General features: G+C 34.1%; 1 protein-coding gene across 6 annotated transcripts in view; it reads right to left on the reverse strand.

The window, feature by feature from the left end:
- DGKB (diacylglycerol kinase beta) overlaps nt 1-25994 on the reverse strand; it is a 332216-nt gene that overhangs the window by 114191 nt on the left and 192031 nt on the right. For all 6 annotated transcript variants that reach the window (XM_066553994.1, XM_066554001.1, XM_066554026.1 and 3 more), the window contains one exon: nt 23041-23105. In XM_066553994.1, the coding sequence (XP_066410091.1) occupies nt 23041-23105 (65 nt within the window). The remainder of the gene's footprint in view (nt 1-23040; nt 23106-25994) is intronic.

A 25994-nucleotide genomic window follows, 5' to 3' on the forward strand; every position in this document is an offset into this window, starting at 1 on the left:
ACCTTACAGTTTTATCACATACAATATGTCTAAATTGGATGCAATACTTTGGATCAATCAAACTCAAAATTTTACTTGAATCTGACTGTAAAAGGCTACAAATGATTTATACTGGGGAGTGGGGACAAGGAAGAACAGTCAAAATTACCAAACACCAAATAGTTGATGAGCCCTTAAAGAATTAACCGCTTCTTTCATTGATACATGACCTGTACACAAACAAGATAATTGCAGTTTAAAGAAAGTGTCTGGCACTTTTTCCATTTGTAACAAAGCCCAGAAATCAGCAAATACTGATTGGATAACCGCAAACACAGAGCTCAGAGCAGCATGTGGAACTAAGACCATATGTGAAAATGGGATTGTCACAGCAAGGACACTGAGGGTCACAGGACATACATCTGTAGGAAATCAGTCTTCATTAGTGTGGCTGCTCATGGAACAGTTTGTTAGTATTTTGTTAATGTATGGATGTGCAATCATTAATAATATAGAACTATAAGTTATTTTTCAGAAGTGGAATAAAATATATGTTTAGTCTGCCCAAGGGATGAAGAAATGCACATCAGATGTATTATTTACAAATGTTATATTTTGCAGCATCTTGACATTTGCGTGTTAGTAAAGGCTAGAGCTGATATATCTTGGTGGAAAATAAAAAAAAAATAAATCCTGGGCTACTGGAAAAGAGGCTATGCTCCATCTGACAGTCAAAACAGTTACAAATTCATTACTGGAAAATAAGATCTTCACTTAAGAGAGCATTACTCCATCAAAATCAATAGTGTTGATTGACTGCAACAGGGGAAGTGTCAGAAACATACATCAAAACATCTTTATAATTTTATTTTTTTTTAATTTTTGTTAAGTAATAATCCATATATCAAATCAGTTCCACAAACAGTTCTGTGTGTCTTTAATGGAAAAACCTGAATTTCAGTCAAATTACATGTAAGGAGGCATTTCTTAAAGCATGGGCCAAAAGATGGGCCAAAGTACAAACATTTAGGTTTTCAGCAGCAGTAGGCAGGTTCTGTAAGCAGCACCAGAGGATGGGAAAGGACACTTGGATATTGAAACAGCATGAAAGAAGCTGGGTTTATGAACACGTGATCAAATATGAAAAGCCATCTGTTTCAGACAAGTTAAGAGTACAATATAAAATACATGGCAAAATATTCTACAAATTCAGAAAGCACAGGTGATGTTCTATCATTAGGCTAGCTTGGATTCTAGAAAATTGAAACTGACAATATTTTAAGACATTAAATTAAATTCAGTTATGGTTCTGTTTAATAGCATTTAATAAAATCATGCTGCCTTTCTCGTCATGAAAAGTTTTCCACTGCCTTCAGTTTTGAGCGTGTCATCACTTAACAAAATAAAAAGCTTCAATAAAAGACTCTTTCAAATTTCTTCAAGAAAACTCAACTTCTACCGTAAGACTGAAACATTTGCATAAATTCTAAGTAACAATATAGATGGAACCTTGATTTAACTACTTTAAAAATTAAAAAGATATTTTTGAACATAGTAATCTGAGATATAAGGACATTATTTTTAAGATATGTTTATAACAAACAAAGAGGTTTCTTCTTTTATGAAAATTGTTTTGTCTCCTTGAGACACTTGTAACCCTGCTCAGATGAAGAGTTGCTTCTTCTCTCTCTTTTTTAACTATGGATTGGCCATAAATCAATAAATAGATTAGATATTTGCCAGCACTCCAGATACCACTAAGTTACCTGAAGCACCACTCTTGTTCACATAATCAAGACAGTTACCAATGTGGGAAATTTTATTCTACACCAGCTGGGATTTTCTTACTACCTTAGTCCAGGGTCTGCCTTGTGGGTTCACTTGGAATTGTTTGGATTTTTTATCCTCAGTTTTCTGTTGTGTGTTTTTTTTTAATTCCTCATATTGCAGGTATGATGGGGCTGCTGGTGTCTTTGATCATATCTCTATTCTTTCCCTTACACAATATGATTTTACGTTTATCATTATTTTATCATTAATTTCTGGTAGCAGGTAGACAAGTATACAAGGGTATGGGGATCTGATGATCCATGTTCATTTTGGAGTAATTTTAATGCACCATCATCTTTGACAGCAACTTCAATTTCGTGTCTCAGATGCTTACTTGAGTTCTTATCTTCACAGAGAAGAAAAATACAGGGCAAAACTTCCTTTCTAGATTTTTACCTCTGCTTTCTGTACTAGAAGGTGCCACCAGACTATAATGCTTAATAGTTCTTCATCTCCATCTTAAATCCCTTTGCTTAAATGCTATGTCATTCCGTGGATTGGCAATTCTAAGTCAGGAGGGTTTGAACTACTCCCTCAGGTTATTCTTTCTGTCTATTTTATTAAAAAATGTGTTTTTGTTACTAGAGTAAAAAGAAATTGAAAGCTAATAGAGTTGACTCTTCTATCCACAATAAAGCTCTGGATGGATAGTTAATGAGAATGTGTATATCTGGGATAATCAAACAAAGCAGATCCCTAACCAACATAGGTTAGTGAGACAGGAAATCCTACATTTCTTACTCAGACACAATTTCCATAAAAGCAGAAATTTTTGTTATATTGTAATGTAGTCAATTCACATTCTGTGTCAAAGGTTACAAGATGCACATTCCTTCTGGCTCTGTATGATCAACTCTCTCCTGTCACTTTCAGTATCAAAGCTCACATTGCAGCTTCAGTGTCTTCATTAGGATTCCTACTCTATGTTTACAAGGAATTAGCTTTCTCTAGTCAAATAAGTATTAAATTCTCTTAATAACATTAATAAATTCTGTTAATAATGTTAATGGCTATAGGAAAGATGGGCAATCCAGATGAAAGATTTGTCTGACACCAAAATAGTGCACATGGTAAATTGTCATTTATACTAAATGGGATAAGATGGTCAGTAAGAGTATTTAAAAAACCACACTCAAAAATCAAGTCACAAAGTACCATATTTAAAAAAAAAAAAGAAAAAATAAAAGAAGGAAAAAAATACCCCTCAAAGCCGGTCCTACAACAAAATATTTACTGCATTTACATGGCTTTTCTGGTACAGCTTAAAATTTTTGTTGATAAATACATTACAAATTTAATTCATTATATCTTCATTATATTTTCAAATTCCTTTATGACTCTCTGCAAGGCATAAAGGAACATACTGACCCCATATAAAAAGCAGAGTTGTGGCATCACTACTACACACTGTGCAAATCCAAAGGGATGCTCTTGTCCCTGTGACTGCCTGGGAGTCTTTGCTTGCTTTAGCATCATCTGAAGGTGAACTGCTGTGACATTAATTGCAATAAATATGTACTTTCTCCTGCTCTAAGAAACATTTACTCTGCATTTCAGACTGGGGATTGTGAAGGATAAAGTTGAGCCCGTGCATCTGCTGTTTGCTGAGTGCTCACTCAATACCCCAATCCTGCTGTCCCATATAATTAATTATTCTGTGGTGTGTGAGTGAGGAGAAAGACCTGATATTATGCATTGCTGGTTTTCTTCTCCAGACAAGTAATTCATACCATTTCTGGAATTGTTGTCTGTTTATCTCCTACTTTGCCATGAAAACAAAAGAAACACTTTTACAACAGCATAAAATTGAAACTATCTACAACTTGAATTAAAAATTGCACTAAACAAAACTTGTCAAATTTCTTATTAGGAAATATTTTTTTATTTACCAAATGTGATTGCACATACAAGCTTTATTTAACTAGTTTATTATTTTGATTGCATATCTCCAAAATATGTTTTCAACTAACATAATTGTGTTAATTTGCATTTTGAAAGGGCACCTTTGCAAAACTGAGCATTTTATCAGGGTTATTCCTGCTGAATCAAATGAAATTCACACACAGAGTTGTAATAATTACCTGCAATATTTAGCATTTACTAGGGAAAGAGAAAAACCAAAATGTTCAAATATCCTTACCATAATACAGTTTTTAAAATTGGATATAAAATGGATTTTCATTGAAATAAACATAAGAAGAAATGATTTCTGGTTGTCAGAAAATTCTTAAAAGCAAGATCTGAACAAACATAATGTGATAGAGACAGAACCCTTTCCTTTATTCTACAGATAGCAACAAATCAAGTGTCTAGTTAACAGCTGATGAAGCAGTGGCTGTTCAACAGAAAGTTTAACAGTGCTTTGCAGAGCCCTTGCCTTGATTTTACTCACAGGTGATCTTGTACCCTTTTACTTAAATCAGTGGCCAAGCCTATATTTGTTGCATTTTTTTCCAGGAGGGCTTTTTTTGCAGGTGAGTACATAAAGGCTTCCTTTCTTTCAATGGAAATGCATTTAATGCAATTTTTTTTTTCTTTTTCAAATTAGGAAGGCAAGGCAAACATCAAGGCAAGCTGATTTTTCACCAGTAAAATTCAGATTTTAGATTATATAACTTTCAATTACGAGAAAATAGAATAAACAGTTAAATTGAAGTGGCTTTTGAACATACCCAACTGTCCTAGGGTGACAACAACTCTGAAAGACTTCTTATGAGTGACTGCAGCCAGCTAACCCACTATCCACAATCTTGTTCCCCCTGAGCTTCAGGCACTCATGAAAAGAGCAAACATCACATTGTGTGTATGATCTCTTCTTATGTCTTGTTCATACATATGCCTCTGTGTAAGAGAACCACATCACTTACTCTCCTTTTTGGGTCTCTAGACTACAGAACTGAGGCAGGAGAAGAATGTGGTATAGGGGGTAATACTGGTATATCTCCTCATTTGTTAGCCTCTACAAAAGAGAGAAGAGGCATGCTTAAACTAGAAATAATATTGCAGGCACTCATCCAATAATATGCAGATTATTTAATCTGTTATACACAAAAATGGAATGAAATATCCAGATTAACAGCACCGAAAGATCCCTTTGGATATATTCACAGGTGACTAGTTTAATTATGTGGAATCTCATAAATTAATTACATTATTCCAAACCTGATGAGTTATGTCACAGTAATGCTGATATAGTCAAGATTAAAAAAATGAGGATGTAACAGCCTGCCTTGTTATCACTGTGTGTGTTGTCACAGCTTCGCAGTGAACTGTGACTGAGATGTATTAGCAGGTCAAAAGGGCAAAGCTTTTCAATTTTTAAAAATTCTAGAAAATGGATGACATTCAAAGAAAAGCTTAGTCTTAGTGGGGAACCAAACAAAGTGGTGTTTTTTAAAATGTATTTTTAAAGAGGGGTAAAAGCAAACAAAAAAAATTGCAGATGCTGTTATTAAAAGGCTCTACTCCGTGCCAGGCTTCTTCTATATGTTTATTGTGTACAATTTACCGGTTAAATCCCCTATAAAGCTCACACAATGACTTGGATAAAACCAGAAAGAAACTGTTATGTTTCTTTCTTCCTAGAGTGGCAGAGTTTGGGCCACAAAGGTGAGATTTCAATGAATTACGTTCGTAAGTGCCTATCAATTATTGATAACAGTATAGTTAGATGCATTATTTTATCTCAAATTATAGCCTTGCAATTGGGTATTCACAGGAGCTCTCTCCAGCAGCTTTATGCAAGTGTTGGCAGCTGAATGAGGTTGGACCTGACTACACCTTCTTTAAAGAAACAGATAATTAAGTGTCTCCCAATCACTCATCCTCTCCTTTTTTCCTCCCCTCTCCTTTTCAAAAGTTTAACACTTGAATGTTTTAAAAATCTGAGTAATAAGAAAAAGAGTGTGATGACCTGATAAATTTTCTAACCTTTATAACTCTCACAGACATTTTTAGCATTAAATGTCCCACAATAATTTTGCTAATGTTCAATATTTTTCCATTTAGGAAAGTCCAGTCTGCTTGCCCCCTGCGGCAATATGAAGACTTGGGTTAGTAATGTAATCAATAAACACTGCAATAATTAGTCAGATTTTTTTTAGTCACTCAAATAATCAGTCATTTTCTTGCAAAGGGGAAAAGGGACAAAGCTCACTACATATTTCTGCTTCATAAAATCTTTCTTCGAATTACATCCCATTTTTGCTAATGCAAATGTTTCTAGCATACATAAAAAAGATGACATATCCTTTGACAGTTAATGCCTTGGGCTGAATTCCAGGGGATATCAGTTTGGTCCTAGGCTCCCTGGAAAATCTTTATGTATCTTTACACACCTGTTTCACTATCCTTGAAGGCTTCATCTGAGCTCTTATATATTCATGGACTCTGAGAGAGCAATTATAAACACATATAGAGCTAATGATGTAGATATAATTGAAATTTAAATTCTCTTCCTTAATTTTCCAATTATTTCTAGGGTGTTAAAGTACAAATTATTATTTTAAAGACAAACCCAGGCCTCTTAAGTCAACATTAAAACAAGAGATCAGGCAGGACATCATGGATCTGTAAGCACTTCCTCTTTTAATTTGGAGTTGAAGCTGGGTACTTTATAAGCCATCTACTTTCAACATGGCAATATTTCCTATGTAAGGAAGGCCAGTACACAGAGCTGTAACAAGATTTACTCCCACCTATAGGTCCTTTTTCAAACAGTGAAAATCTTGCCATATATAGAGAAGCTTTCAGCCTGTAAACTGATGAGAGACCATCATAATTCTTCATTAACATTTCAGTTATGGCATTTTACAGGTGGCCTTGTGTTAAGAATCCATTGGAGAGAATTTGACATGATAAACCTGCTGTCTTTAGGCTGTTTGCTTACCTATAAAAGGCAAAAGTCTTAAAAGTTTGCCATTCACCTCACCAGGCTATGGATTCTGGAAACCAAGGATAAAACATATGCTCAGAACATCCCACCTACATCACCTTTTCCTTTACCACCATGTAAAACAAAGGGATTATACCTAATAACTGCTACCTTGAAGACCTGCATAGTTCTATGACTTTTAAAAAAATTAATTTTTTTTGGGATGCCTTATGAGCATGCCTTTTTCTACCAAAAATATCTAGAACTGTTATGTAAAATGTTATTCGAAGTAGTTATTTACCATGATGATTGTTGGGAATTATCTATTTAGAAAGGGAGAAGTAGGGTCAGTTGTTTGTAAATTGTTGGTCTATAGGCCTATAGAGCTGATCTTGATCAACTTCTGGGTAAGAGTACTGGTTAATCTTTGTCATATGATTTACTTTACATGGTAAGAAAATTTTGTTAATATCCAACAATGATAAAAAAATACATAATAATATTAAAAATATATTTTATAAATCCCTTCATTATTGAGTCTACAATATTAATCTACTGCTGTTAAATCAGTCAGTATTGCATCCCTTTTTGTAAATGACTGAATATTTTTCCTTTTTTGTATGTATATTTAGCACTACAAAAAAATATTCTTTCACTTCTTTCATAATGGTAATAAAAAGAACCTGATTACTTTTTACTTGTCCATAAAACATGTCCCCACAACAACCTGAAGTTGATTAGGTCAGTATATCAAATATACATATGGAACTGTGCACACAAAGTAAGGCTTACTGGAATGTATGTACAAATTAGATGGTTGCAATATTTAATAATGTAACACTATTTTCTACATTCAGTTGTTTGAAATGGAAGTGATTTCTAGCCAGAACATGCTGGGTTTTTAGTGTTTAAATCAGCCCTCCTTTATCAACACACTGATCATAACTGCTGTAATGAAACATCTTGGACCTTGAAAGTTTGCACCCACTGATGAAATACTAAGAAAACAGTTTTTATTCTTTAGCATAGGATTAATTTCAAGGCTGTTGCCAACAAAAACAAAACATACACTTTCCCTTCTTCCCTAGAATAAGACTTCATTGAACTACAGGAAAAAAAAATCTTAATCTTACTAAAAGTATAGGAATTGGAACACTTAAAGACACTTAAATGATCTTAGGCTGTGCACTTTTCACCTTGGGCTTAGGCCAGGAAGTTAGTTTTAAGAAGTACTGAATACTACACAAATCCTAAGCAAAGGAAATTGGCTTCAATGTTTTAAAACATAAGGTCAGTGAATATTACACTGATTCAATGTGATAGACACAAGACCTGATTGTTTAGATGTGAACCACTCATTTCACGTTCATTGCTATTTCTCCACTGCCTTTATTGGAGTCTAGAATCACCAAAAAAATCACTCGGAGTGCACCCTACCTCAACAGCAACTGCATTTAGTTTTGCTTAAAATAGAGAATTAATCACTGCCAGTGTATTTTTTTTTCTCTGACAGTGCTTAAAGTTTGCAGTGAAATTAGAAAAGGATTGTTAATTTACACATACAAGATAATTTTATGTGACTTAAGAAAGATTAAATGGAACAATCAGGAGTGACAGTGGAAGAAATTAAATCAGGATATGAATGAGCACTGTTTTATACTGTAGGTGTTCCTGCAAAACCTAATGCTAGTACTTAAACTCACCAGTTAATCACTTCCCATACTCTTTTTCAAATACTAACCTTTTAAAAAGTTGAATTAGCTTAAGAATAACTTGATATATTATTAGGACTCATTTAAAAAGTCCATACCGAAAAAGAATGGCTCTCTTTTTAAACAGTTTTTAATTATTATGAGGCTTATATGAAGAGGAAAATATATTTTAACAAGCATCCACACAAGTGGTCTGATTATGTTATTCTAATCTGCAAACCTAATTATCACCTTCTTATGGAGTACAAGGAACAGCTTTAGAAGAAAATTAATGTATCCTATCAGTGGGACAGTTTGTCACTTTATTAAATAATCATCTTCTTCGCAAATAAAATTGTTAGAAGCTTCATTGTATTAAGGAAAAAAATAAAACCCCTCACACCATTACATATTAAAATTAACTTCCCACCGTTTCTTTAATGGTCTATTAAGCCTTCACTGTGGTGGATTATGAAGTACAAATGAGGGTAGCAACTGTTTCTAAAATGGTAAGAAACAAATATATTCTACGTGCATTTTTTATCAAGGTGAGCTATTATATCTTAGCAAACATTTAAACTATTTTCACTAGTTTCCAACATAGAAAGTGTATATTAAACCCAAAGTAGATAATGTAATTTATTTTTTCTCTTTTTGATCTTGATCATAGGCAGTGGGACAAAACTAATATCTCTCTATGTCTAGCTCTTTTTCTGTAAAACTGAAAATTAATATTCTATATTGCAAGCCAGAAGATAAAACCAAGACAAACAAAATCTGAAGGGCTACCAAAGATGCCCCTGGAATAAATCTTTAGACTGACCTATGCCAAAAAAATAGAAATTTTGACAGAAATACTTAATACCTCATTATTTAAAATATCAATCTACCTAAGACTGAAATTTGACCTCCATATAATCAAAGAATTTCTATGAAGTAGTTGCAGAACGTCACAGCTTGTAAATACATACAGGAAACCATCTTGTAAACCAATACAGGGTCATATTGTTGGCCCTATATGAAGAAATCCTATTGGGCTCCCCAGTAAATAATGACTTTATTTCACTGGCCATTGCAGTAAAAAAATATAGTGCAGGTTGTTACCTTTGGGTTTTTCCTCTCTGAGGATACATATAATGACTTCCATGTAGAGCTAAACTAGATTATTTTTAGCTATTTTTGATTAGGCTGTATTATGCAGTGAAACCAAAAAAAGACCCTACACATAATGAAGCCAATTTTAATGGAATTTTCATCTAGAAAGAGTTGTTAGCTAACAGATGGAATATCAGCTTAAAGCTACATATTAAAGCATACTTAACTACCCTTTATTAATTGTCTCTGGTGAGTCAACGTACATCACCTGTGACTTAGGAGACACAGTCTGTGTATACCATATTTGCATTGAAGGCATAAATTAATAACCAACATCTCAGGTAACTGCTCTTACCTCTGCAATTCTAGCCACAGTTTTCATTGTTACCTGCTGGAGTTGTCACCCTGGTAGCAGGACAGCACAATCATCGTCCAAGTCCCTCGGATGAGCCTATACTGTTCAGGTGCTCTGCTTCCTTTAAATAAACATTCACCATTTAACAAACAGAGAAGCAAAACCCCAAGCTGTCTGGCACAAGGCAACTTGTACTTTACTTAAGCAGCACAGAGGGAGAAGGTGAGTCTTAATCAGGGGTTATGGCTGGGATTGTCCTATTTAAGCAAGCACTGTAGCTCTCAGTGTAGCAGCAACTGCAAGAGAGGCAAAGCTCTCTTTCTGTCATGAAGGAAAGTTCTTATTTTTTTCACATCAGGGAAACTACTTCCTGCTCATCACTGTCTCCCAGGAATATTTACTAGTTCCATGCTTTTTCTTCTTTCCAGAAAGCAGGATACTTTGCTCTCATGGGCAATCTAGAATTTCATAAGATTAAGAATATAAAGATACTGATTTTCCTTAAGTATTATCTGATACAGTTAAAAGTTCACATCCTGTGGCTTGTGGGTAAGATATGTCCAGCCCTAAAAATTGTTCAATATTCTGTGATATTACACATGGGACATTACCATTAGTCTGTAAAATAAGACAATCAGTCTGAAATAGTGGAGGTTACTTAATTTTAATGTACAAGACAGTACCTCATTTAATGAAACAAATCTGAAGTCATTGTTTTTATAGTAAACTCTGTCTCTGCATTTTTTAGCTTACAACTGTGAAGACCAAAAGCATGTCTTTGGACAAAAGATGAAAAATATAAACTCAGATCAGGATTTCAGTGATACAGTCTGACATTGCCAGGCAACAAGTCTCTCCTTATTTCCAAATCTAAATTCTTGGATAACAGAACAAGATAATATTCAGAGTTAGATATGTCAGAGTGCTTTCAAAAAAAACTAAAACCATAAAAGTAAGTAATTCTAGAAAAGCTGGATAGCAGTTAGTCTGCAGTGGCATTGATACTTTGCTTCATGCTTCTGAACAGACTTCCATGAAGAAAATTCCTTCTCTATATGCTTTCAAAAGGGATTGTGCTTCCAGAAGCTCTCACAGACTTCTCACTGTGCATCAAAATCTTGGCACAGAAACTGAATATATCCTTTTCCAAGCTACAGATTTTAGTGTGGTACTAGTTCAGAGCATTAAATGGCCATACTTATGGTTTTATTGCTTAAATTTACATTGTCGAAGAGTTTTCTGGTAGAAGCGTACACCACATGTAACTTTACACCTTACTTCACAAAGAACAAAAGTGTTACAAAGAAGATGGACAACATACTATACAGGTCTCAGAAAAGACTAATACACAAAACAAAGCAGCATTTAAGACTTCAGGTAAGAGGCATGGCTGAAAAGCACTTTCCTCTTGTTCTATCAGCTTCTCCCTTTCCCTTTTTATTAAAATACTAAACCATGAGCATTAAGTAGCTCTTAATTTAGCTTTATAATAAAAATGGAAATCCTTCTTAACCAAGAGTACAGTTTTGCTGTACTTGATTATTTTATAAGGTGAAGGAACAAAGTTAAGTCAAGAAAGGCAAGGAAAAAAAGGAGTCAAATCAGAAAGAGAAACAAGAGAAGTCTTAAGACACCAGAGGAAGGAAAAGATGAGTGTGCCTTATAGCAAGAACAAATTTCTAAGTTAAAACTTAATCTCAAAGATTTTCTTCACTAGAGACAGCTAAAATACATTTTTAAAGGAGTAAGAAGCTGGTATAACAGGGAACCAGGCAACACTAGCTTATGATCCAGTGTACTCAACCAGTGCATACATTTTATCCAATACTTCTCACATCTCCATTTTGTAATGGAGCATCCTTCCAGAATGGCAGAGCTTGTGCCAACTCAGATGGCTCTGGAAGCACAAGCAAAACAGCCATAGTGATATTGCCTTGTTCTTTAGCAGTTTAAATCCACCCTAAACATCAGGAGAACAAGTGGTCTTGTGCTTCATGCAGACCTTGCAGTGCCATCCAGATTAGAAGTTCATTACACAGGTCAACTGTGACTGTCATTTTGAGAAATTGTCAGAATTAGTGAAGGTTCAGAGTAGCCCTGAAAGGCATCTTCTTTCTGTATCTCTAAGCAGTTCTGTCTTTGGTAGTGTTTGCTGTGTCTAATATGTCTCTCTGACAGAGACTGTTCTGCACCATGCCTATATTCCCTCATTCTACAGTTTTAGTGTCATTGCACGTTGTAGGTTGTCAAGCAAACTACCCAGTCTGACCATTCATGAATCTCCCTGGCAGTCACATTCCCAACACCAGATACTGCCACTGCTGGGACCAAAGCCCCTTCAGAGAGGGTAAATCCAGTAGGCTGACAGGTTCCTACTTCTCTCCATACCCCACACACACGTGGTCAGACCAGGTTTCCTCACCAGTTCAGCTCTAGGTTTCCCACAGCAGAAACTCAGATGTCTTATTCTATAATGCAATTTATTTACAGTGCTGTAACAGAGAGACAACTCAGGCTGGTTCCCCCGAGGAGGGACCCCCAACAAAGGACCCCCAGGCTTTTATACCCTCTCAATTCAAGCACATGCAAATCTCTTCTTTCTGAATCTCTGTTTACTACTGTCTACTGCTTTGTCTGTCTCCAAGTGTCCACTCACCTAGCTAGCACCACAGCTCTTCATGGCAGTTCATGGCTTACTGTCTCCTGCTGCTGCTCTCCTATTCTAGATTTAACAAATGCACTTAGGAATCCCTCATTCTGCCATGCAGATGCTGGTATATAACACATAAACCATCACCTTTGCAGCAGAGGTGTCCAGGTTCCAGGATACTTATTTTGCTTATGTGACCAAAGTAGTGGATAAATATTTCCAGTAATTTGAGCAATATAGTAAAAACTCAGAATTTCACCAGACTTTAAATAATACAACACTGCATCTTCACGTGGCAACCTCATGACAGAGTCAAATTCCCAACTGTTTGCTTGTTATCTGTGTTTCTGTTGTAGTTGAGAACTACGGACTTCTAATTTTTGTTGTCGTCCTGCTCCTATTTTGTTGTTTAGTCACTAAAACACTTTCTGAGTGAGTGTATCTGATTATTCCTTGTCAGAAGGGGGATTTGAGTCCCAACTCCCTCTGCTTGGCTGACTGCCTTATGATGCCAGTGGAAAAACAGCCCCATGGCTGCAGTGTCCTGGCTGCTGTGCAGCTCTCCTGCTGCAAGGCTTTTTTGGATAAGCCAGACTTAGGTCAATCCTCTCAGGTTTCATTTGAAAAGCCCAGAAAAACTTAGCAATTAAATTTATGTTCCTGAATCACTTTCAGTGAAGATTTACACTACAATTCTCTAAGAAATGAAAGCAGCTAAACATATTGAAGATTTCATTCAGTGTGAATAGTCAGCTGGCCCATATCAGCAAGAAGAACATATTTCTTTGATTAACACTTTTTTCTTTCTTTGAACATCAACAAAATCTTGATAAAAACCCTAGATTGACAACTTAACACAGCCTTCAGGGCTCTGCTATCAAAATCCAAAACACTTAGGAAACTTCTGCTACTTCTGCTGTTACTATAGTTATTAATATATCACCATAACTATAGTTATTAATATATCACCATAACTATAAGGAAAAATCCAAGAAGAATTTTAGCTCATAAAAAAAAAATCAATTCTGCCCTTGTTTTTTATATATTGTGAGCACAGATATGCTAACCACAGAGAAAGTTCTCCAGCTGGCCATTATACTCCCAAATCACAAAGTTACTGTTCCAAAGAGCATTCGATGCCTTTAGACATCTTCATAATTGGCTCAGAAATAGCATGCTGCAAGAAAGGTTAGCAGACCTTGCTGTCCCTCATATGGACAAACCTTTATTAAAAACAGTGTAACTGAAAGGTTCTCAAGAATCAGGAAACCACATTACTTGCAGCTGCTCCCTAAGTCTAATTTAAACCAAAAAAAAAAAAAAAAGGCAAAACTAACAACTTCTTCCTCTTACTATTAAATTAAAATTCTAGATAGCTTTTACCACATCTACCTATGTCATGTGGATTTAAATGATACTCTGGTCCTGAATTTTAGCTCATCGGGGAAAAAATAACCTAAGTTCAATGTTAGTTTTTAAATTAATATTAATTTCTCAACCTAAGGAACAGTATTAATTTTTGCCATAACTAAGCTGACTTACAGGGATTGAAACTGGATTTAACTCAAAACTTTCCAATCCTAATGAATTCCTAGTATCTACTAGACAACAGCTTTTATGTCCAATGATTTTCTCCTTTTCCTATTGTGGTCCATTTTATGCCATGGCATGCAAACACAGCATCATCACAGAAACATCAAGATCATTCTCACAATTCCTGATCAGTAAAGAATTCAGAATTTTGTAACTCCTGATCTTTAAAACTTTGAGAAACAATACCAAAATGACACTGTTCCCTACATATTTCTTTGCCCATCTTGTATCCTGTCTTGGCAGTTTCCCCATAAAGTACTCCTTTAAAAATAGTCCATCAAGTACTGGAAGGAGGCAGGGGTATAGTGATCCCTTAGCCAACAATCTGCAACATGCCTTGTTGATCTGGACTCTTTCCCCCAAACCAGAACTAAACATAAGAAAGCTCAAGGCAGGTAATATATATACAATGTGGATTTCCTGAAGGGAAAATAGAGGGCTAATTGAACATGAACTATTTCAGTTTTAGCAATCTGGCAAAATTTTTTAAATTCCCACAATTTCTCTGTGTGACAAAGGGAAGAGTTGAGAGTAGGATCCTAGTGTCAATGTCGACAATGAGAGAGAAAATGACCATCCATTAATATTCTGCTTCAGAAGCAGCTGTAGATCAATAATTGCCAATCGTTCAGCAACAGAATTGTAAGAGAAGCCAGACAGGAATTCCTTCAGTGACCTGACAGCACACAGAAATATCCTAATACGAGTAAGACTGTCTTAGGAATGGCAAGAACAGAAGAAATGATATTATTTAATTTCAAAGACATACATGACCAAAATAGTATTCCCAAAACACATCAGAACTTAGGCAGTCTATGAAGTATCATGAGGGAAAGACAGACAATAGAACTTAAAACCACATTTATCTCTTAGATATACTTGGCTTCAATAGCAGTAGTGTCAAAAATCAGAAAAAGCAACAGCCATTCCCTTTAAATCACCAAATAAGCCAATACATTTTCTCAGGTGTTTTTTGGTTTGTACTTTTTTTCTAAAAATGTATTTAAAAATTTGTGTCACAAAGACACACATACATAGACAAAGATATTGAAAAAAATTAATATTTTGGCTATCATTACATAACCAAAAATATAAAAAAAGAAAATGCAAATATGAAAGAATAGAAAATATAAGTTAGGTTATATCAATGCTAAAGACGTCTTCAATATTAAGACAAATACCTCTCAATTTTGATTGTATAATTGTGTCATTATCAGGGGAAATAAAAAGAAGCAGTAGTCGGTATTATTTTACAAGTAAAACCAAACTCCAAAATGATTCTGAAGGCAATGATAGCAACAATGCAGTTATAACAAAGACACTATTGTACAGTTGCATCCATCATTCAATTTTCACAGAAATGCATTACATGAATTGCTCTATGATATATAAACCAAATATTTTCAAAATATTTTCTTTGAAAAAATATATCCTATGTTAATAAAATGAAGATATAAATCAGAAGAGAATAAGAACATTAACTGAGAGAGATCTACTTCACTATCTTATTTTCCAAGATACACAAACTATATTTTACTTCATATTATAAACTGGAAATACCTCTAGCTTTGCACATTTCTTAGAAAGGGCTATGCAACTTATTACAATAAAAATAAGGCACTTGGACTTAGATCAGAAAACAGACAGATTACTTAAATGAAAACACAAAGACATGGGCCAGGAAAACTACATTCAAATGGGATAAAGAGGGTAATGGAAAATGTTATCTCAAGTGATGGAGATGTTGACAGAGGTTCTTTATTTGATACACTAAGTACTTAAAATCACTTCAGTTATACAATCAATGAAGATAAGAACCTTGGTTACTTAATCAGGAACTGACATATTGGTTGAAAGCATTACTTTTAAGGTAATTAAAAATGAATTTTGAACAGTAGTACTAAGATAGGGTTAGGAGGACTGGCTAAATTACTCAAAATTTTCTTTCCTATTACCTAAGTTTATCTAATATGATATAAACCAACTCACAATTGCAGAGTGTAGAGTCGAAACCTGGAGTATATCAGTCACAAGATCCAGGATCTGAAGCAAATCTAGGACCCATTTTCTTGTGAGTTTAAGAACAAGAGAAGTAAAAGCACATGCCGTATATTGTGTCAGTCTGTGGTGAACTAAAGGAGTATTTGGGTTCTCCTCATTATCTACGGGAACTGTAGTAGGGGCTTAATTACCAGAATTAAAGGATTAAAAAAAGCACCATAAAGCACCCACAGTTCAATCTAAATGTTTTCATTTTTCTGATTAAATTTTAATTTCTTTGTACTAAAGAGTAATGTATTTATGTTTAATAAATAGGGAGTGTAAAAATTATCCCTTAACAATTCATTTTGTTGCTTTTAATGGACTGGATATTGTCAATCATATTATATGTAATTGCATTGTGGCCACTTAGCAATCTTAACTGAATTTTGAAAGGAGGTTTTGTTGGGTTTGTGACATATATTAGAAAGGGCTGCTGCTCAACTCTTTATAAAACCCAGCATCTGTTGTAAACATGAATTATAGCCACATCAAACTTATGTAAAGATTAGCGATTTACTTCTGTGATTTGAAAATTAATTCATTCAAAATGAAGCTTGAAGCTGCAAATCCATGTTAGTTTTCATTAGTTCTGATTATAAGCCTCTCAAAAAAAACCCCCCAAAAAAGCAGTATTTGATAAAACCCAATTTTATTACAAAGTAATATTTTTTGTTAAATTATTTAGTGTGTTCATGAAAAAACAAGAACAATAACCTTATTGATTGGTATAGAATTACTTGACCATACTTCATCAACACTTTTACTTGTACTGTGTGAACAAACAGCAAGCAGTAGCTTAGCAGTTTTGTTACAGTTTTTGCATATCTACTATAGACTTCTCTCACATCTGAATTTACAATTTAAGGAAGTTAGAAAAATTTTTCTACCACTGTGTTTTTCACTCTTATTTCAAATGGCATGACTATACTGTGGAAGAGACCAAGAATTAATTCCTACAGAGTTATATTTGCCTTTAAGACATTGTAATAAAAGGCGATCACTTTAATTAATTAAGGAATGTGTAAAACATCCACTGGGCACTTCAATACATAGAAAAGGTTCAATGACCTGCACTCAGTAAGGAAACATCATCTGCAATAAATTTCTTAACTAGACTGATGCAAGTTGAAGAAAATTAGATTTTATTGACCTTGGAGTGTAGTATATGTATAGACATTTTGTGAATCAACAGTTTGTTACTTCCACAATGCATGCTGGGCCAATCCCTCTGTATGATTCTGTTCCATAAACAGTCCTGTCTCCTAAAAATGCTATGATTTTAACCCTTTAACATTAACCCTGATACACTTAACAATTTCTAAAGAAACTGTTTTTTAAAAAGCTGGATATCACTACCTATTTCATAAACATATAACTTTCTTTGAAGAAAAAAAAAGACAACGTTCCCATATCTTGTAAGAGTATATATGCCAGACATTTGTTTTTAAAAGTGCAGAATGGTGATGCCCTCAAATGGAAGTGCCCAACAAAGCCTGAACCCAGTTTAGTCCTGCAGTAGTGAATTTGATAGCTGCAGACCCTGAGAATACAAAAATTAATTCATTGCTCTGCTTATGTTCTGATACAGCACACTGCTTTCAGAGATGTACTTTGAAATCCCAGGGGATGCCTAGGACATACGGATTCCTGCTTAACATACATTTTATACATCTCACTGCCTCTAGTCATTATAAGTCTGAACCTAAGGTTCCCCAACACCACCAGCCTCCCAGACAGCTGCTAGAGAAAAATGTTTAACAGAGTAAGAAGTCTCTCAAGCAGAGGGCCTTAGCCCATTAGAACTTTCTAGAGAAATGATAAAAACATGAAATCTTGTATCAGAGAGAGGTACAGATACTGCAGATGCAAACTTCTGTGATTTTGCTCTAAAGACAGCAGACATAGATAGGCTAAACCAGCTTTATGCTCCAACTGTCTTCCTTTGTCACAACTCAAGCACACATTACATGTTTCTAGTATTATTACTAAAGGTAGGCTACTACATGTTTGAAGTCTGACAAAAGAACAAGCCAGTTGTTTTTTTTATTTCTTTCTCTGTTATAAGCATTATAACCAAGAGCTAGGCAGAGTATGTTGCCTAACTATGGGACATCTTTCGCCTGTGGGAAAATACTTTTTGCTCTCTTGCAAATATTTTCACCTTGCTTTGCTTCTGATGACTACAATTGCAGTAATGCTGCCTGAGTTCAGAGGTACTGTTCCCTGGAGCCTTATCCTTTTTTGAAAAGGAACCCGTGGGTTGAATGGGACAGGTAACAGATGTCTGCAATCTGGTCTCTCCATGGGGCCAAGGACTTCTTTCTAAACACTTTCATATCAGTCACAACCAGGAAGGGGAGAGAGGTTGAAGGAGAGGCTGAAATGTCTGCAATTAAAGTTAGGAATTTTGTGTTGATGCTTAGTATATTCACTGAAAAGATGTGGTTGTTACTCAATCCAAGAGACTCCATCACCCAAAATGAAAAACTGGACGAATAATGAAAATATCAAAACAGTTTTTTTCTATCCAAAATGCAACACTTTGCTCAATTCTAAGCTAAAATAAGTCAACTTAAACCAAAGCGGAGTACAACTGAGCATAGATCATTTAATTTACCCCATCATAATTGATTTTGCTGTTTCTTTAAACTGATTTTTTCACTTTCAGTCACAAAACTTGAACTTGCCTTCAATTCCAGTACTAAAGTGGAATAATCTAAAGTGGAATAATTCTGTTCTTTTTTTTTTTTTTTTTTTTTCTGTCAGGAAGGACTAGACATTCCTTACAATAAAGCCTTTGAATACAGTATCAGTGTAGGCATGACAGAATTTTTTTTCCTTTTTTCTTTGGATGTAACTAAAGATATGATGCTATAACTACTTTGTATAGTGCAGTACCCAAGTCAGGACACCCAAAATAATGCTAAAGATTCAATGATCTGCCATTTCTCCTACCTTTTCTTACTGTGGCCTTTCCTTATTCTCGTGGAGAACACTTGCACAATGTAAATCAGTACTTTCTATTACTTAAAAACTTTCTTAGAGATTAAATGTATAGGTATCAGCACAAATGAAAAGCATAATTAAAAAGTTGAAAGGGAGTCTCAGAAGTATATTGTCAGGAATATGATATAAATGAAGTTATTAGGAGCTTTTTCTGCTTTAGGTTTTCTTCATAAAAGATAGAAATTGATATTTGGAAACTTCAAAGACAATGTACTTAAACTGTAAATATAATTTATAAATCCAACTTTAGTTTACTGAGACTAAGAAATATCTTTAATGCTATGGGATGCCAAATCATCAAATTAGTGCACCTAATTGAACTAAATATGATTTTAGAAACGCTAACATCAACCTGAATTATTTTTTTGTTGAAAGTATTCTTTGTTTCCTTGTGTATATTCCAGTCACATAACTCATACATCTGTTATTCCCAGCATCGAGCCTATGATGTTTACACAGATCTCCCTGTAGGGCATTTTGGCCTAACTGAATCATTATTTCAACAGAATGTCCTAGTTTAACGATACTTTTACTTGAAATACTGCCTTTTGCAAGTTTTATCCCCACTGGCACTAACTCAGGCCTTCCACACTTACATTGGAAAATCTGACCCTACTCCTAAGCAGAAGATGCTGGGAAGCAAACTGATTTCTTCAGCACAAGGTTGTGAGCACGTCAGACTTGTAGAGTGGGTTAACGTGACCGATTTTGGGGTTTAGGAACCTTATAAACACCTTTATGGTTTATAAATCTTAATGCAACATCAGTCCTGGTTTCTGATAAAGTGCATTTAAGATCAAAATATATAACTAAAATGGCATATTAAGATCCATTATTTTGATAGAGCTCAGGATGCTACTACTCATTTCCATTCTTTACTATTTGACCACCACCAGAATTCTTCTCTTCCAGACCTGGGTTTAGGAACAAGTAATGTGTTTTTTAAAATCACTGGTAGACATTTATGCTGAGCCTTATTTGGAAAACTATATGGAGCCATTCCATATCACAGCTTACAAGTATAACGTTTTCAAGATATTAAGGCATGTATAAATTAATTTTTCATTTAAAATTAAGCTTCTGAAAACAGAAGGTCTTTTTCACAAAGGAACTTGATTTAAATTTTTTGAGAAACTCAAATAACCAGGTGCTTCATTACAAAGAAAATCATTGATAATGTGGATTTTTAGTACAGGAATATTTATACGTACTTAAACTTAGATTTTCCAAAGACTTATGTCTTACTATATCTAGACAATTTAGAAATCTAAAAATAAATTTATTACTTTTTATTTTTACTAAGTCAGTAATACTAAGTGCTGGTGTACAAAATCTGTGAACACTGTGGAATTCCAAAATATGACACAGTTCCCAAGAACTAATGATCTAGTTCCAAAGAATGCCACAACATTGGCTAGTAGTCATTAAAAAAAGCCTTTCTAAGTCTTGAAATATTCTTTCATCTTCATTTTGAGAAGATAAACAAGTAGAAGAAGATTTTGCTTCTACACAAGTAGAATGTGTCAGGAGTTTTCCTATTAGTTCACCCTATTTACGCATAAAACTTGGGATCAGAGTGGCAAGGAATATCCTCAGGAATTTGAGGATCATTAACAGGATTAAATGTGAAAGATTCCCTAACTCCAAAGTTTATCTAACTTACTTCACTGAAGCAAATACAACAGCTGTGTATTTCAAAAGACTTCTGCACACAATATAAACTTAAAGTTTCTCTTCAGTAAGGAAAATTTTTAAATTTTTGCATGTTCATTTTTCAGAGTAGAACCTCAGTGGAAGGACCTGCTCTGAATAATAGCTGTGAAAGTTAAAATGCTGGAAAATTAGGCAAGAGGAAACTAACATAAAAGCAAAAAGAATTATTTTTTAAAATCACAAGAGATATGCCCATGTGACTGTAGGATTTTCAAATGAGTAATGTAGGGTTTTCAAAGGAGCAGGTGCTGTTAACTATGGAGTCCACTATGAATCAGACTTGAGTTGGACTTGCTGAGCCTAAATAATTTAGATTGCATAGAAAATTCTACATTCTGATGAATTAAGATTTGAGGCTTAGCAGACAACTAAAAAAGGGGTTTCTTTTCATACCCCCCAGGAAAATTCTGCTGCAACATGTTATCGACTTATTTCAACACGCAAATAAGTGGTAATGAAAAAAGTGTTTGTGAACAAACATCATCTGGAACACTCTATTGAACAAACATAGAAAACCCCTTTTTTTCCTCACTATAAAAAGGAAAACACATTTTAAAGTATCAGTTTCTATTATACTTTGCTCAAGTTTTTGTACTGTTTTTTAGAAAGGTATAACCTTTCTGAATAATTTTTATATATCTAGAGAATCTTCGCTTTTTTCAAGCTCTTTCAATATCTCCGTACCAAAGTATGTAGGGACTGGGACTATATATTTTTGTAACTAATTTCCTTAAGATAATGTTAGAAATATCAGGTTCCTTAAAATATAGATGAATTTCAAGGTGAGTCTGCTAGCAGATGTTATTAATGGCATATGATTTATTGTGACATGAAATCTGATCTGAAACTCATGTTATTAGCTGAGCTTTTTATAAATTATAATTGCCAGCTGCTGAAAATATGCAGAAAGACCACTGATAAACTAGCTTCATCTTCAGGGCCTAGAATATCATCATTTGCTAAAAGTCCAATATCTCTAGTCCTGCTGGGAGGGTACAGTACATTGGGATGCATAGATTAGGCTTGAGTTCAGATCTTATCATAGTGTAATTCTTTCAGAATGAGAAGCACCAGAGCTAGGAAAAGGAGGTCATAGAAAACAAATATGTACTACTATGTGACTTAAAAAGAAACAGACACCTGGGTTCACAGTATGCCATTGTACAGATGCTAAGCAAATTGAGTATTTGCGAAAAAGAAACCCCCATTCTCACTATTAGCTATAAAATAAATACTTTGAACAAAAAAAACAGTAAGCAAGATAATTTGAAAACATATTTAAACTAATTCTATACAGCTCTTAGATGAGAAAACAAACAGTGTATTTTATCATCTACGGTCTAGGAAGATTTGCATCTACAGGATACTTTCCTGGTCACCCTCATGGAAAACTAAACACTCTATGGTTAGGTTCACAGTGACAAAACATTTGTGTTAATAATTATTTCTAGACATTCTCTGTTTATTCCAAATAATATTGTATCTTACTTTTCTCTCCCCATGTGTCCTTAAATGTTAATTAAAGTTTCTGAAATGTTGCTTTTACCCACCAAAACTTATTTGCTAAATTACCTAAATAAGAAGAAATAAACATAAACATTGCATTATGAATGTTATCTACTCAACAAACCAAATATTGAATTTACAGTAAACATAATGCATTTTTAATCTCCAGAAAAGCTCTGCAACAGCACTCAAGATTCAGAGAGCAACACAAGAAACAGATGCAAAGTCTCATTCCTGCCTTTTTTTATAGAAGCAAGTTGTTTAGTGATAAAAGCAGTTCTGTGTAAAATGGCATTCACTTGCCCTTACTAAGAGTATACATGGAAGAGCCCTCTGTCAATGTACCAGTGCGAGTGTGGGAATGAAACATAAGGATCACCATCTGCAGCTGCCTAAGAAGTGTTCTTCAGTGCCTAATGGCAAAGTGTCAGCTCAGGGATCCTCACAAACACGTTTCATCTTGTCCATGCTAGCCTTACAAGACAAACATTTCAGCTGTGAGAAGAGTTTACTTATAATGCTATTCATTTCAGTTGAAATACCAGATATCAAAAAAGTTACATTACAAGTAGTCTGGAAGCATATGCTTAATATAAAATGAACCAATTTCCTCTCTTTTATAAGCATCAGTATTTTAAAAGATGTGCAAGACTTAACCCCTCAAAGAACAAAATATTTTTCTATGCATATATTTTCAGATTCTTACCTACTGTTGAACTTCTCTGGATGTTTTTCTCTCATGATATGGAATCTGTGGGCAATTGAAGCATCCTAACAGGACAAAAAAAAAAGAATCATAAATCCTTTGGAAAATTGCAAAACAGAAGACCCAACCTGTACACAATGCACATCGCTTGTAAGGTGTTTTGTGAACTGTCATTTTCAACAACAGCAATACTCTTATCACTTAGAAAGCTTACAGGTACATTGTTCCCAGAATGGGATGTATCTGAACTTAATAATTTATTATTCTTGTTGCAGTCTCCATTACTTCTTTTTACAGATCAGACATGATAGTTTTGTGTAGGGAAAGTGTCTTCAAATTTTATAGAGCGAAGAATATCCAGATACGGTAAAGGTTTACTGTAAGACCACTGATACAGTTCTGTCTTCCAAAAAGACCAAATAAACTATTTGAAATCTATTTCTTTAGCAAAATTGAGTGACAGATTCACCAAAGTTACTTTACATGCTATACAAGTTGATATTTCATATGGAATTCAATAGCTTTCTCTAAAACTGGGTAGCAAATAGGAATAATTGCTAGAAGACTCTCCATTTGCTGTATGACGGGATGTGAAATCCTGTGGGGAAATACTGCTTAGTATAAAAAAGATATTTTTAAATTAAATATTTTTATCAATATTCTAAAATTAACTAAATTATGCTAATAATATATTCAAATAACATGTATGTCAAATGAAATAGCCAAATTATATATTTATATGTGTATAACATTTAGAAGAGGATCAATCCATTGTGCTGGTGGGAGTTGTTGAAAATAGAATATTTGTAACTGATGCATTAGATTGGTTTTCAAAGCATTTTTTAATCTCCTTTGTACGTATGAAGAGAATTTTTTCATCAATTCAGATCATGTAATTTTTATTTCTCATACTAATTGTTAAAACTTTACAAACTGGGAATTAATCATTTACTTTTCAATGTTTGTATTAAATTAATTGTGAGAGTATGAAATCTACCAATTCTTGAGTCTTGCAGCAGATAGTAAACAGAGAAATCCATTTGGATCATGTCTTTGTAGTTATGTCTTAAAATTCTGGGTGCATATGAATATAAATATAAGAAGAGTTAATCCGGTTAGTAAGAAATTTCAATGGATTCCAGTTTCCATGCAAATAACATTTGAGGAAAACTACAAATAAAACTGTCACTATAACCAACTATCATCCATATATGAACTTCCCCACCTTTTATTTACCAACTTAAAAGATTATGGAACTATAAAGACTAAAAATTTGAGAGAAATACTAAATTCAATATAATCCTACATCTAGCAACATTTTAAATTATTTTCAAACAATGGGAATTAGAACTTGGAGGAAAAGCCCCTCAAATTAAATATTTAAATTATTTTCTAACTATTCTAAACATGACTAAAACTTTTGTTCAAAATAATTTTTTATTTAAACAAATCCGTGTTAATCTAATTCACAAATAAGGAAGGATTTAATGCAGATATAAAGGTACCCACTAATATAAACCATGGCTTCAACATTTTGTGTTTTAATAAGTTTTGTATTTACTAGAATCTTAAGCAGGGCATGCACCAGAGAACTGACTGGTCATCATCTTCAATGTTTGGTTTACTAACTTATGAGTGCTTTGAAAAGATAAATGTTGAACTTTACTACCATTACCTTCAAAGGTAAAATTGTTTAGATAGATTGACAACATATAAATAAACTTTTACAATTATGAATAAAAAGCAATGCATAATTTATAAAATTTTACATACACTATCTACTTAAGGGTGTACCACAGTATAGAATTTTTAGGCAAAACTTGTGATCACTGATCAAATTGCATCAGTTAGAAGCAACATTAAATGTATTGACTCCATCAAAGTACTCAATTTTTTTTATGAACTTGTTATGTGGTTTCTAAAGATGTACATAGTTTGCTGCTGTATGCACATTGCATAATTATTAATGTATTTTTCTATTTAAGAATGGAATTGTCATTCAACATTTCACAGTTCTGCAAGGAAATGACAGGAAAATTCCCAAGTGAATGGTGTTAGTCAACGCCTTATAGTTGTCAATGCCTTATTGTTCTGTCCTGTTATCCAAGCTGTCATCTGAAACTTACAGTGCTGTATTCTCAAACTGCACTAATTTTTAATTTAAATTTATTTTTATGTGCAATTTTATAAGGCAAATATCCACAAGTATCCAGGTGATCCCACAGTTCTTGGAGACGGATGAAATAAAGCTGGCAGTAAACCCTGAGACAGCACACTTCTAAACAATGGCTGCTAGCTGCACTAAAATAATAACTCTGTTAACTTTAGAAAGACCCATCATTCATACACTATCCTGCATTAGATGCACCAGCATTAGAAAAGTATATTTGTATAGAAAAATATATTTGTTAGCTAGTTTCATATGAAAAAGAAATGAAAGGACTATTGTAGTTAACTGTTCGTTTTCTACACACTGAAGCATAAGACAGACCCAAGACAAAATGAATAAAGGAGTAGAAGCATTTTTGAGAGAAACTAGGAAACACTAATCAAGGAGTAACTGTCTAATGAATGAAATGAAAAGGCTAATGTGCTTACTCACGCAGAACAAACGCAAGGCACAAACAAGCTAGGGATCAATGCCCACTGCAGATGGCAAACAGGCAGTTGTTTCCATGCAAGGTTGATTTGATCAAAATTTTCCCTTCCCTGAACATTGTCTGACTACAAAATGAATCAACTGACTTAATGAACAGAGAGGTAAAAAAATAATACACCCAGCTAATTTTGACAGGCAAAGCACAAGACAGGAACACATCAGGTCAATTTCACTAAAAGAAATTGCTGAAGAGCTACTTTTGTTGATGGAAACTGTAAACCAGAAAAGTAACTACACACAGATAAGCTCAAAAGTAGGGGAGCTGCTATAGCTTCCTTCAGCTTATACTGTCCAA

Source organism: Molothrus aeneus, chromosome 1 (assembly GCF_037042795.1).
Source record: "Molothrus aeneus isolate 106 chromosome 1, BPBGC_Maene_1.0, whole genome shotgun sequence".
Classification (NCBI taxonomy): Eukaryota; Metazoa; Chordata; class Aves; order Passeriformes; family Icteridae; genus Molothrus; species Molothrus aeneus.